Source organism: Equus asinus, chromosome 7 (assembly GCF_041296235.1).
Source record: "Equus asinus isolate D_3611 breed Donkey chromosome 7, EquAss-T2T_v2, whole genome shotgun sequence".
Taxonomy (NCBI): Eukaryota; Metazoa; Chordata; class Mammalia; order Perissodactyla; family Equidae; genus Equus; species Equus asinus.
In genome coordinates this window covers 100,011,077-100,025,478 of record NC_091796.1, presented here as the reverse complement: position 1 = coordinate 100,025,478, position 14,402 = coordinate 100,011,077, and the positions used below count along the sequence as shown (strand labels likewise).

Genomic DNA, 14,402 nt, shown 5'->3' with positions numbered 1-14,402 from the left:
CTGGGAGAACCCAAGAGCGAGGGTGAAACTGGAAACTCCTTGCTCCCCTCTCACCCCTACACATGGCCGTGCTGTACAAACATACTGGGGCTGCCCACCAGCCTGGCGCCACAGCCTGTGCCCCATCAGCTCACTGCAATGTCCCCAGACTGGACAATCATCCTCACCCCACAGCCCATGGTGGATACTGGGCTCAAATCCACGGGCCTCGAGTCTGTCCATTTACAGGTGGTTGGGGCAGCCTCAAGTCTAGGCTGCAGCCTCCGATGGCGCTGGGAGGGGGCTGTCCTTCCACAGTCATCCTCCTGTTGCTTCCCACCGACACCCACCCCTACAAGGCCACCACAGCTGATGCAGGGCTCCCTGTTCTCAGCAGGGGCGGGCAGCTCCTCACTGAGATTTAGCCCCCGGCCTGGCCTCCAGCCCCCTGTGGCTCTCGCCCACTGTGGCCTCCTGGCCTCTGGGTACTGTCTGAGCTCAAACATCCCCAGTTCAGTCCTGTGCCGCTCAGCCGGCTCCCCACCCGGCCATGGTGATGTCGCTCCTGGTCCTTTCCCCAGCGTCTCCTGTGGGAGTTGGCCCTGGAGCAGAGCGTGTCTAGGGCGGGCAGCGGGTGTGGCCATGGACTCACACAGGCCTCACCCTGTCATTAGCAGGCAGGGCTCTTCCCTCGCAAACCAGGGCACAGACCTGGATTCTGGGTCATCCTACCTGGCCAGCTTTCAGCCTCAGCCACGATGGGGCGACTGCCCTCACCCCTGCTCGTCCTTCTGTCAGGGGTGCACTCCTGTCTGCACCCCTCGGTGAGCAGAGCCCGACAGCAGGGCTGTTGCCCCATCTGCTCACGCGGTGTATCTGACCCAGACGCATCCTGGCCCGCAGGCCTGCCTCCCTGCGCGCGGAAGCGTGGCGGCTCAGAGCCTCCTCCAGCAGCTCCTCCTGATTCTCCCAGATCTGGAGCCCCACATCCCCACGGCCTGGTTGGTCTGGTCTGTGAGTCCATCAGGACATGCTGAACCAGGCCTGGGAAAGAGCCGGTGTCACCTCTTTTCTAGAAGCTTCGCTGGGTCATCTACTCCATACAGCTTTGTGGACGAGAGTCATGTCTCTGTTAAAAGTAACATCCCAAAGGAAGGGAAAACACTGCTTACAGCTCTTGGTGCTACGGTCATATAATACTATAATAACATCACCAGATGGGGAAGGAACAGAGGGACGACTTTTCTGCTTGTTAGAGTTCATTAGAGACAGCAGAATTGAAAATAGCTTCACTGGACTCATCGCTCTTTATCCCAGGATCAGGTGGTTTAAAAGGTTCTCAGACATCATTAGCACTTCTCTAGCTGATAAACCTGAAGATAACAACTTCATTTTATTTTCAATCTTTTAAAAATTAATTCTAAAGTCATACCCGTTCCTTAAAGATAACTTGGAAAATACAGAAAAGTAAGTGCGGGGAAAAAAAACAACGATAGTCTCTTTCTTCCAGCACGACAAACATGCCATTGGAAAAGGATTTGTAACTTTCTTGAAGGATCCGAAACTTTGGTGTGAATTTTCAATTGCTGTTACCCCCGACGGAAACCATGTATTTAATTCTCTATTCATCTCTCCTTGGTCCTCGTTCTAGAAACGACGCCACGTGAGCTAAGGGAATAGAAACTGTAAAGAACTTGGAAAATAGCGAAAGAAAACAAATGAGGGGTAACGAGAATGACCCCAAGAAACCCAGCGATCAACTGCTTCCCACTGACGACCATGGCGATATTTGGGTTGGACGTTTAACATCAGGACGATAGGCTGATCTACCTGGTGAATGCTCCAGCTTCCAGACCCACAAAGATTGGGAAACACAGTAGTTGCAAAAGATATGAATGGACTTTATTAGCGAAGCCACAGCCCAGCAGGTGTGGTCTAAATATCACGCTGCTGCCTCCGGGGATGAAGAGAAGCCCCTGAGGAAGTGGCGTGGCCATTGCTCCCGCAGCATCTTTCATCTGCCCCACTTGGGTCAGTTAATTTTATTGGCCTTCAGTCTACTTTTCCAAGAGGCCATGGAAGTATAAATAATAAAGCAAGAAAAGCACATCCGTTTGGCTGGCTCCGGGGAATTCTTCTGAATGCGCTGTGAGTACTGCATCTTCCCTTTGAAAAGGTCGAGGGCTTATTCATTGCACGGAAGGGTGTCTTCAGATTGCCAGAGGACACAGTACAGTCAGTCCCAGGCTGGATGTGTTGAAGAAAGTTCTGGAGGAGCCCCAAATCTGGGAAACCTCTCTCTAGAAGAGTGCACTGGGCATCTTTGGACAGACCCTGATTCATTTTCTTGGATGTCCACCTCCAGCGCTTTTCTAGAAGAAAAACTTTGGTGGGTGTGGGAATGGGGGTTGTCTGGGGCGACAAGGGGGCCATTCCAACTCAGGTTACCCCGCCCTGTGGCTCTGGCTGAGGTCAGCCTTCTCTGTGAGCTATTTGTGTATCTTCCTCTCTCCCCAAGGACAGAGGCTGTATCCTTTAGTTCACTATTCCATGGAGAAAGGCCAAGCAGCCTATTTAATGCATTTTTGAAGAATTGCCTTAATGGATTGGATTTCCTCTCTGATCCCCAAAAAACGCACATTGTAACCTTGGTTGGCTCCTTGCTCCACTCCGGGCCTTGGTTTCCCCTTTATAGCACAAGTGGCGTCAAAGTTGATGGTCGTTTGGTCTTTCCAACTCGTGTATTCCCTCATCCTAGAATGAAGGCAGGAGGAACAGGTCAGGCAGAGAGCTGGAGAGTTCTTGAGGGTTTGGAGAAGTCCACAGGGCTGCAAGGCGGGGAGCTTTGCCTCTCAGGGGTGAGAGCTCCACGTGTGGTTCCAAGGAGGCTGGGGGTCAGTCAGTGGCATTGGCTCAGACCCTTCCCTGGGTGTTGCTCTGATGCCCCAGCGCCTGGCACCAGTGAGGGCTCGAAGGAGTTCTTAAGAGAATGAAGGCAGAAATCTCCAGGGACAATTTGGAGTGTTGCATCCTCTTTGTTTCCCAGAAGAAGGATGAAGTCTTTTGCAATGATCATTAGATTTCTTTTGTGGATCTTCTCTCACTTCCAACAGGGAAAAGGGGTTACGTCTTCCTACCACTTATGTTCTAAACTTGCTTTACAAAATGAGAACTGAACTTCAAATATGTCTGGATTGATCTCCTCTTAACACAGTACCAATCCCTTAAGGTGGGTGGACCACAGAGCATGCCTGGACGTCTCCTCAAGTCCAGGGCTTTGGCGCTGGCCTTTTGGGACGCTCGAGCACATCATTAGGAAGGATCCCTCAGACCCTCGGCCCAAAGGAGGGTACTGAGTTTATCCAAGTACTGTGCACTCAATGGGGAACTCCAGAAAAGACTGGAGGAAAGCTGCGGTCTCAGAGGGCCTGGGGCTCCTTGGGGCAGGGCAGGACGCCAGTGTCCAGCCTGTGCGGGAAGAGGCCACTCATTGAGGGGGGCACTCTGGCTGGATGACACTCACTCATTAGGTCTCGGGTCGTTGGGGACGAGGGGAACTCATCCAAAGCCTCCTAGACTTTTAGTCTCATTGGCCTGTGGGTGGACACCACACAAACTCCTCCTTGCCGGTTTCCTCACAGGGAAAAGAGAGAGAGGATAGAAACCATCATGAGAGGGTTGGGGAAGGTCTCTTCCCGCTGAAGTCAGTCGTTCTAAACCTCCCTGCGGTGAGTTCCTTCGTATCCTGTGTGTGCTTATATTGTACTGTTTTCCCAAACCACTGGCGATAACTTGTGTGAAAGTACTTTGTAAAATTACCAATATTACTATTATTGAAGGTGCTGTCACATCTCACTGTCCCCACCCCTGACTGGCTTTGATTGACTAATTCCAATTACTAAGCTTATCAGGATGGTGTGGGCAGAGAAAGCGGGTGTGGGCTGCCCCTCCTGGGAGCCCTCCATGGGTAGCCCAGCCCTGTGTAGACCTAAGGTTCTGAGCTGCTTGTCCAGAGGGCTCCCGGTTTATCCCTGCTGTGGACCTGGTCTGGCTCTGTCTTCAGGCTGAATGACTCCTGGGTCAGTGCCATGCTATTTTATCTATTCGTAAGAGAAGGAAATTATTTTCCCAAGTTAATGGAGAATGTGGGACCTGGATAGTCAGAGAAGAAGGGAAGTCCTGGTTATAGCTTCATCTGCCCGGGTGTCCCCTCAACGGTTTGGTTTCTATCTTGGTTTTTTTCTTTGTTTTGTTTACTTATTTTATTTAAAGTGATAACCAGACACACACACACACACACACACGCATACGCACACACTCCAAAATAGAAACCGACAAAGCATTGCTCAGCTTGGGCAATCTATCAATTTATTGGGAAATAACCAGTCAGTCAGCTATTTTAATTGATGGAATAAAAAAATCACCTTACTCAGCCATCTGGGACTGGTTCCCATCTGACAAGGTTGGCTCAGTGTAGGGACTGTGATGACACATGGAAAGGCCCAGAAATGGGGCTGGTGTGGGCTGTCTGCGGGAGAAAGGCCAGCTGTCGGTACTCTGTGGGCCTGGGCAGGAGGCCCGTGGGGACCACAGTGACGCAAGCTTATGGAGGTGGGGACCTGAGACCTGGCAGGTGTGGGCTGGGTCCCAAGGGATGGGGCAGTGAGCTGAGTGGCAGCATCTAGTGGGAAGGAGCTCACAGTATTCCCCCGGCCCCCTCCCCCCCCATTTAACAGACAAAGATACTGAGGCTCTGAAGGGTAAGGAGGTTTCCCATAAGAACCATAAGCAGGAGAAGATCAAGACCATGACTTCTAATTCCATAATCAGTTTTTGTTCCTGAAACTTGGTGAAGAAGAAGAAGCTTTCAGGGGTCCCTGATGGACCAGTTGCTGTGAAACTATGTGTGGAGCCGTCTGTGCCAGAAAATGTGTCTGGGATGGTGCTTCCAGGAGTTCCCCTTCCCTGCTCCGGGTTCTGGCCCTGCCCCGCCCTGACTCAGGCATGCTGCTGGCAGGTTTCTCAACAGCCCTGCATCTCACCCGGCTGCTAAACCTGCTGCTGAGAATGTTCTCTGGGCTCCTTGACGGACGGGTCTCAGCGTCTCCACTCCTGGGCCTTGGGCAAGAGCACGCACATGGGCGGCAATCCAGTCTGAATACAGGAAGCCTCTATCTTTAATCCAGGCGTGCTTGGCACACAGTCCAGCCCTTTAACCAGAGACATGGCATCTTTTCCATATTCTATTCTCTTTCTTTTATCTGACACATTCTCTGGGATTTTACTAATCTTCTCTTCTATAATCTATTTTCAGACAGCCCCTAGAGCCCTTGTTCATTACTAGCTATTTTTAATTTTTACCAAACATTAGATCATTAGGAGTGGAAGATGCTTAGATATCACCTAGGCTCAGAGAGGGGAAGTCCTTTCCACAGCATCACACAGCTATAAGGAGTGAGATCAGAGCCAGGACCCCTCACTGTTTGGTTGTCCTGGCTTTTTTGTTTGTTCCAATATACACTTGTATTTGTTAGGATGCTTCCGGCTTTGAGTAGCTGACCACGTAACTCACACCAGCATGTCTGGGAGTCTAGAGGCAGAGCGCGCTCCGCTTAGCCTGATCCGTGGCCCCAGCTCCACTTTCTCTGCAAAGCTCTTCCATGCACCCTCTTTGCATTCTGGCTTTGTCCTTCAGTCACTTCCCTCATGGGGCAAGTGGCTGTGGTAGTCTCTGGCATCTATACCTTCCTGCCCAGGACATCCAGAGGAAGCCAGAGGGCGGCACCCCAACATTCCAACAGAGCCCCGAAATTCACCCTCATTGGATCCCTTAAGCCGTGTGCCCCTCCCTGAATGACTACCAGGGCAGAACCTCGCTGTGCACTGATGGGATCAGGCCGGAATCCTGAACCAATCACTAGCAGGGAACTTGAGATCACCCTTTCCCAACCAGGACCCTCCTTGGAGCTGGGGATGGGCCCTTGTCCCTGAGGCATATGGGCTGCCTTGGGGAAGGGGAGACACTTGGAAAGAAAACGAAGTTCTGTTAAAGATGGAAGGGGCGCATGGGAAGCAGTGGGTAGAATCCACTAGAATTTCCAATCACTGGACCACAAGCTCTTTGAAGAGTGTGTCTACTATGATGAAGGCTGTATCCACGGTGCCCGGCATAGAGGGTTTGGGGCCATGAAGAACTTGGGCATTTGGGGCACTCCTCGGTGGAAGCCCCGTGCTGACGTTCATTCATCTTCTCGTTCAGTCAACTAGAAAGAGCCTACTCCGTGCCAGGCATAGGCATCGAGCTGCAGTGGACCCCGTTGGTGCTGAACCCAGTTCTGCTAGGCTAGGGGTGCTGTGAGGGTTGGTTACCAGCAGCTCACAGCTGCCCGCCCCTCTCCAGAAAACTGTCTTTGGCTGGCAGGAGCTAATTGACCCAGGAAGTTGTACCCCACGCCCTGCATCCTGGAGGCAGATCACAGCCACCGACTGACTGATTCGGTGCGTAAGTCCAGCCCCTTCGTCTCGCAGGGTTAATGCTGTCATGTGGCTCATGCTTCAGGGCCCTCCCCTCTGGATGGGGCCAAGGCTAGATATTATGTGGAGCCACATCCTTGCTCAGTTCCTTCCCCCTCCTGCCCTGCTTCCATTACTTCCCAAGGGGCTCCTCCTAAAAGCACACAATATACGCCTGAATCCTTGTCTCAGGCTCTGCTGCTCAGGAACTCAATCTAAGAGAACCACGAACAGCCTTTATCGTTGAAGGTCACACTATTTCCCAGGGATTGCAGACAAATAAAGATGTCAGTTATAGGAAAGTACATAGTAAGCGATAACAGAGGACCAAGCAAAGAAACCTGCCCTCATTTGACATATAAATTAGCATAAAAATCATCAACAGAAGCATATCCAACTAGAGAAATCAACGCGCTCTTTGGATTACCATACTTTTGGCAGCTCTGCAACATTAGGACTGGATGTTAAGGGAAATCAGAAAATGAAGCTTTTGTCCTCCCAAAGCTCAAGTCTTGTTGGGAGATGTCAAAGCTGAGAGCTGGGTAAATGAGCAGCAGCCCTGGAGCCAGGCAGACTTGGCTTTTCTCCTTCATGACACCACCCTCTTCTCTTCCCTGGGAAATGTGTAGGGAAGCAGGTTTCCCAGAGATCTGGGTTCTCCTGGGGTGGGTATCCACCACTTACAGACCATGGGATCTTAGACTTTATTTCTGCAAATAAGTCAGAATTCTTCTAGTTGTAAGGAAAAAAAGTCCAACTCAAACCAGCCAACCCTAAAAGGAAAACTTATTGGTTCTTATAACTTGATAAAATAGAGGTATCTGGGCTTCAGGTAAAGTTTGATCCAGGGATTCCAAAGATGTCGCCAAGCATGTCTCCCTATTTCTCTCTTTCCATCTCTATTTCCGTTCTGTCCTTCTATATGTGGAAGTCATGGCCACATTCAGCTCCAGAGCTGTATCACTAAGCCAGTCACCCCAGAGTTAAAAGGGCTTTGCATTCTTAGGGAAAGACATTGATTAATCTGATTTTGGCCACACTCTCATTCCTTAACCAGTGTTACAGGGGAACGGACTATAATGATTGCCTAGCCCAGGTCACCTGCCCACACTGTAGGGTATTCTTATTGTGATCCAACAGAGTGGAGGAAGCAGTTCCTCAAACAAATTGAGATACTGTTACTCTAAGACAGAGGAGAGGGGTACACAAACAAGAGCTGTCTTCTATGCTCCGGGCTGTCGTTTATGCAATGGGGACAATCATTTCTAGTCTCTGGGGTGATTGTAAAGATTAAAAGCCGTGATGGACGTCAAAGCACTTATAAACCGCTATGCACAGCACACGCTGGTCACTGCATCATTTCTTTCATCAGGTCTTCCTTGTGGATAAGATAAGGTGGTCAATGGGTTCTTTTGTTCGTTCTTCTGCTAACCTCATGTCTACTACTCAACAGGACAATCTCCAAGGAAAATGAACCCTGCTCTGGGCCTGGGCCTGCTTCTGGCTGGCCTCCTTACTGTGGAAGGTCTCCTGAAGCCTAACTTCTCTCCAAAGAATCACGGAGCTGGGTGGCAGGCCCGAGCGTGGAAGGGAAGTAGGGCGGTCCAGGAGCTCGCAAGGCGGAACACAGAATTCGGCTTCAAGCTTTACAAGAAGCTGGCCTCCAGCAGCCCCAGCACAAACATCTTCATATCCCCCTTGAGCATCTCCATAGCTTTCTCCATGCTGTCTCTGGGGGCCCAGGACTCCACCCTGGACGAGATCAAAGACGGCTTCAACTTCAGGAATATGCTGGAGAAAGACCTTCATGAGGCCTTTCATTTCCTCATCCAAAGCCTGAGCCAGAGGGACCAGGATCGTGAGCTGAGCCTCCAGAATGCCTTGTTTATCGACCAGAGGTTGCGGCCAGCAGAGAAGTTTCTGACAAATGTCAAGAACCTGTACGATACAGATACTGTCCCCACCAACTTCCAGAACATGGAAAATACTCAGAAGCAGATCAATGACTATGTCAGTCAGAAAACCCAGGGGAAAATCAACAACCTGATCAAGAATATAGACCCTGGCACAGTGATGCTTCTTATAAATTGTATTTTCTTTCGAGGTAAGGCTTGGAGCATGTTGGTGTGGAAAGGATAGGATGACCAGCAGACTTGGATTAAAAACCTGGGTTGGCCACTTGCTTGCTCTGTGACCTTGAATTCATATGTAATTAGTCTCTCGAACCCCACTTTTCCTATCTGCAAAATGGGTACCTGGATACTTAACTCATAAGGTGGTTATTGAGATTCAGAGTGAAAATGTACGAAGAATGAATTTTGTGAAGTCTAAATTATTCTCCATTTGTGCATTTGCATTATTGCTGATTATCCTAACACAACATTGGTTGTAGAGATGGAGTGACATTCTATTCCCCATTTCTTTTTTTTTTTTTTTAAAGATTTTATTTTTTTCCTTTTTCTCCCCAAAGCCCCCCAGTACATAGTTGTATATTCTTCGTTGTGGGTCCTTCTAGTTGTGGCATGTGGGACGCTGCCTCAGCGTGGCTTGATGAGCAGTGCCGTGTCCGCGCCCAGGATTCGAACCAACGAAACACTGGGCCACCTGCAGCGGAGTGCGCGAACTTAACCACTCGGCCACGGGGCCAGCCCCTCTATTCCCCATTTCTTACATGAGGAAAGTGAAATTCAGAGAGAGATTAACTGACTTACTCAGATTTACAAGCCCAATCAGTGAAAGTCAGGACTAGAACCCACTTCTCTTGACCCAAGGGCTTGTGTGCTTTCCATCATGCCAAGTAGACACCCAGGATGGCGATGGTGTTGATGATAGTGATGATGATTACTTTGGTAGGTGCCTTGGTCTCTCACCACATTTTGCAGACTCCCCAAATCTGAGCGTGAGAGACCGAAAAGAAGATGGAAGAATTTCCCCAAATCCAAGCTTCATCCGTACCCCCATGCCCACACATCCACTCACACACCACGTGCACACACAAAGGTTGGCCAACATAGGTGAGAATCAGAGGCCAAAAGCCCTCCAGCTAGGCAAGACCACTGCTGGGCTGTCAGCTACACAGTCCTAAATATGGAAGTTCAGCTCTTGCCAAATCCATGGGAGATTGATGGCTATAGAGGAAAAAAGGAATAATAATTATAGACCGAAATCTCAGTCTGCCTTAGGCAGAGGGAAAAAGGAGGATCTAGAATTTCTCCAAATCCCCACACCCTCTAGATTACAACAGAGCACAGCAACAATGATGCTGATGATGACTAGTATCCACTCAACACTCACTATACACAGTCACTGAGGTGTGTTGCCTTTTCTTACTCAGTCTCACAGCAGTACCTATGAGGTACCCATCAACATGCTTATTCTGCAGATAAGGATGCTGAAGCCCAGAGAGGTAGAGACACTTGTCCAAGGTCATCCTTTTGGAACAGTGAAGCCAGAATTTGAATTCAGGGGCTTGGCCCTCAAGGCCCTATACTGGGGACTCTGAGGGTAGTGAGTGTGAAAAGACTGAGGTCTGAGTTTGTGCCCAATAGTGTGAAAGAGTCGTCAGGGTCAGAAAGGAAGGGTCTAAAGGCCCAGCTCTGAGTGTTCACTGCTCTTCAGCAGGCTCCCGAGGGCAGCCTGTTCCACATGTTTTCTTAGTGCCACCTGAGAGCAGCCCCTCCAGGGCTGACAGACTAGAGTTGAGCATTCTCACTCACATCAGACCCAAAGAGCCCCCACTAAGTATAATCCAGTCCCCTCTGCTGGGACACAGTCCACAGGCTTCTCGGCCTCAGGAGCACCTGGGTTTGGGATAGTCTACAGGTCCCCTCTCAGCTCAGCAGCCCTGGTCTTGGCTTCTTTGGGAACTGATAATCGGGCCCCATCCTATCTCACCAGAAGTCTTCAGGGCATGGCATGAGGGCAAGAATTCCTGGGGCCCTGCCCTGATATCCTAGAATACCCACACGCCTTCCTTGAGTCTGTGTGAACAGAGAACAATGGTTAGCTGGATCTGCTCACCTCTTCTCCCACAGGATGCTCATGTCACTTTGTCCTTCTTCCAACTTAAGCCAGGTGGGAACATGAATTTGATCCAAAAGCAACTAAAGAGGAAGATTTCATTCTGGATGGAAACAAGCCAGTGAGGGTGCCTATGATGTTCCGTGGGGGCATGTATGCGGTGGGCCATGACGACCAGCTCTCCTGCACCGTCCTGGAAACGCCCTACCAGGGCAACATCACTGCCACCTTCATTCTTCCTGATGAGGGCAAAATGAAGCAGGTGGAGGAAGCCTTGAGGACAGACACTTTTGCCAGATGGAAAAGATTAATCACACGAAGGTAAAGAGGGTGCCCGGCGCATGCAGCTTCTTCCTTCTTCCTCTTGTCCCTCCATTCTCATTATTTCCATCCCCAATTTATTGACCTCTTACCCCATGGCCAAGCCCTATTCTGGCCTCCATAATTAACTTATATTTTGGTAGGAAGTAGACAGGAAAAAAAATCATAGGAATATAGTGAAACACTTGCTCTTAGAGGAAGATGCATAAAAATTGTGAGAGTGCAGTGGATGGAGCAAAAATTTGGTGGACGGTCATGGTCAGAGAGGGCTTCACAGAGCAGATGGCATTTGAGCTTAGTCTTCAAGGCTGAATAGTGGCCTGTAGGGAAGGGAGAGGCACGATGGGATTCCAGGCAGAGGGAAAGTGCAGGGACAAAAACTTAGGGTGGCAAAGGAAGCTGTTGTTTTTTGTACATAGAATGATGTTTTCAATTGTGCTGTCATAACTAACCCAGTGAAGTGTGTCCCAAGTAAGTTATACTAATAACTGGTCCATTCTCAGCCTGGAGCCATGGTACTTTTACATGTTTATTGGGATGTGTATCCACCTTCCAGCATGGGCCCCAGCTTTTCTGCCTTCCCACTCTGGCACGACTCAAGCCAGCCTCCCAATGTGTGCCATGATTATCATCATCATTTTCCTATGAGTGGCTTAGAGAAGTAAGATCATTGGCTCCAAGTTAGAGCTCATGAGAGGCAGAGTGGATTTGAACTCAGCTCTGCTGGCTTCAGATCTCAGAGCCCTGCTGGGCTCAGGACTGCCTCAAGGGTTGGGCGTGGCTGAGCCATCAGCAGAGAGATCCTCCATGTAGCTGAAGGGGCCCTGAGAGACTGGGGACTTGAGGACCCTTCTGTAGACAAGGGTCTGGGGCAGGTTCGATAGGAAGTAGGGACATAGGTCAGAGAGCATGGGTGTCCTGAGACCAGGTTCCCAGGGTTAAGAAGCCCCTCCTCGTTCTGTGGACAGGGAGAAGGCCTGAGACCTCTGGGGCTGGCAGGACAAATGCCTCATTCACCATCCATCCTGGGCCCTGCCCGGAAAATGGTAGGACCCTGTTGCTCACCTTTGTCAATTTCATCTCCCCAGGGTTACAGATGTGTCCTTGCCCAGGTTTTCCATCACCAGTACCTACGACCTGAAGAAGACTCTCTCCCACCTGGGGATCACCAAAATCTTTGAGGAGCACGGTGATCTCACCAGGATCTCCCCTCATCGCAGCCTGAAAGTGGGCGAGGTAAGCCTGCCTGGCCTGGACGCTGCCCCCCTCCCCAGCCCAGGGAGCCTTCACAAGGCCCCGGGCCAGAGCTGCTGTCACAGCGGCTGTACAAGCCAGGATTTCACCCACCAGTCAGGCTGGGCTCAAATCCAGCTCTGTCCCTAACCAGTCATGTGACCCTGGGCCAATCACATAACTTCCCCAAGCCTCACCTTCCCCGTCTTTAAAATTGGAAATATCCATCTCCTGGGGCTATTTTGGAAGTCGATTCAAAGTAACAAACAAGTGATCAAGGCCTGGAACATTTATCAGGCCTAGAACTGGTCTTGGTCTGCCTAGACTGCCTCTCAAAGGCTTCCAGGCTTGTTAGGAGTAAGCTGTAAACATGCTCTTCACCAGCAAGCTGGGGACCCCAGAGTCTCCAGCAAGGCTGAGCACCTGCCTGTTGGGGGGGCAAGGAGAGATGACACATGGGGTAGGGTCCCCAGATTTAGCAGATGGAATGTGGGACACCCAGTTAAACTCAAATTTCGGGTAAGTGATGAACACTTTTTTTTTAGTATAAGTACATCCTAAACATTTCATAGGATATACTTACACTAAAAAATTCATCATTTATCGGAAGTTTAAATTTAACTAGATGTCCCGTGTTTTATCTGGCTACCCTGCTTTAGGTGAAAAGGGCATTGAGGGGGGAAAGATTTCAACAAGCAGAGCCAGGTGTGGGGGCAGCATCATGGAAGGAAGACTGGAGGGGGAAAGCAGGAGCAGCGGGCAGTGGGGACCAGCTGGCGCAGAGGGGGCAATTCTAGCCAGTCTGGGAGGGATCTGGTCGCCAGCTGAGCTGACCGTTCTAAATCAGTGGGCACTGACTCAGATTCATTTTCCCAGTTGGCAAGCGGAAGAAAGGCAGTTAATAGAATTTTCTCACTTTTAAGTTTTCATGCCATGGACTTCCCATAAACACTCAGTGCCAGCTGCCCCTTTCCCGTAGGCCTCTATGTATCAAGCTCAATGGCTCGTTTCTTTTCCACACTTAGGTGTGCTCATGGCTGCAATTCTGTATGTAAACATCGGCTAGCGGCCTGCTGACGGCACTGGGGTGGATTGGGGTCCGAGTCACCTTCAATAGCCAACTGAGAATCTGGCTCCCTCTTAACCATCCACCAGGTGGATGAAAAGAGTGTGTGTGGGCTGGGGGCGGGGGGCGTGGAAGGCTCTGGGTCAAGGATGCCCCATCTCCCTTCCATCTACCTAAAGTTCAACAGACCCTTTCTGCCATTATGACTGTTGGCACTTCCTGTAAGTCACAGGAAGAACAGGAAACTCCACTCCACCTGCCCCCACACCTGGTAGCCGATGCTCCCCATGCACCATATATTCCTTAACGCTGCATCTGCTTGTCCAGCGTCCTTCAGCCATGACAGCAGAGGAGCCAGGAGCCCCGGGGCAGCTGGCACCAGCCAAGTTACTGCTGTGCTGGGCGACTTTAGCTGAGGCCTCTCCCTCTCTGAGCCTCTCACTGCTTTGGCCCACCCATGGCCTCCGAGTGTCTTGGCAAGCACTGACCTCGCTCCCCGTTCCTGCAGGCGGTGCACAAGGCTAAGCTGAAGATGGATGAGAAGGGTGCAGAGGGGGCTGCGGGCTCCGGAGCACAGACGCTGCCCATGGAGACGCCGTTCGTCGTCAAGCTCAACAGACCCTTTCTGCTGATCATTGTAGAGAAGGTCACAAATTCAGTGCTCTTCTTGGGGAAGATCGACAATCCTACTGGGAAATAAGGGGGAATTCGGACTTGCTGCAGACCCCAACCGTGGCCTGGAGCTGAAAACGTTTCATCTCACTGGGACTGAGGCCACAGGGATGTTCTAATCTAGTCCCGCATCCTCATGAGCTCCCAAGACCACCGTCCAAACAGGCAGCACTGGCTCTGGGGGCTTCTGTGGGCTGTTTCCTCCCTTAGCCCCCTCCCCACCCATTCAAATGTCAGATCAGATGTGCCACCCTCACCCACTGGGCGAGATCTCGCCCCCTGGTGGGCAGAGGGGTTTGGTGATTTAATAAACAACAACCTGCCCCCCAAGGTCTGCTGGCTGCTGGTGGATAATTTGGGGATGCTGTGACCCAGGGCGAGCACCTGGGCTTCAGAGTGAGGCACACCTGGGTTCAAATCTTAGTGACGAAGTGTCTTTGGGAAAGCCACATACCTTCTCGGAGCCTCTATTTCTGTATTTCTGAAATGAGGACAATGATACTCGGCTCTGGGGCTCAGAGGAAACTAGCACACTGTTTGAGGAAAGTTAGTTCCCCTTGGTAAGCCCTTGGCCTTGGCTCTTTGGCACGTGAGCTAT

General features: G+C 50.7%; 1 protein-coding gene across 1 annotated transcript; it reads left to right on the top strand.

Annotated features, from left to right (window-relative positions):
* Positions 1-730: 730 nt before the first annotated feature.
* Positions 731-14,132, top strand: LOC106825414 (serpin A12-like). The gene is made up of 5 exons (XM_014832151.3): positions 731-2,127; positions 7,946-8,596; positions 10,563-10,833; positions 11,922-12,069; positions 13,641-14,132. The coding sequence occupies exons 2-5, from the start codon at positions 7,963-7,965 to the stop codon at positions 13,830-13,832; spliced, it is 1,245 nt and encodes a 414-aa protein (XP_014687637.1). The 5' UTR covers positions 731-2,127; positions 7,946-7,962; the 3' UTR covers positions 13,833-14,132.
* The last annotated feature ends 270 nt before the right edge of the window (positions 14,133-14,402 follow it).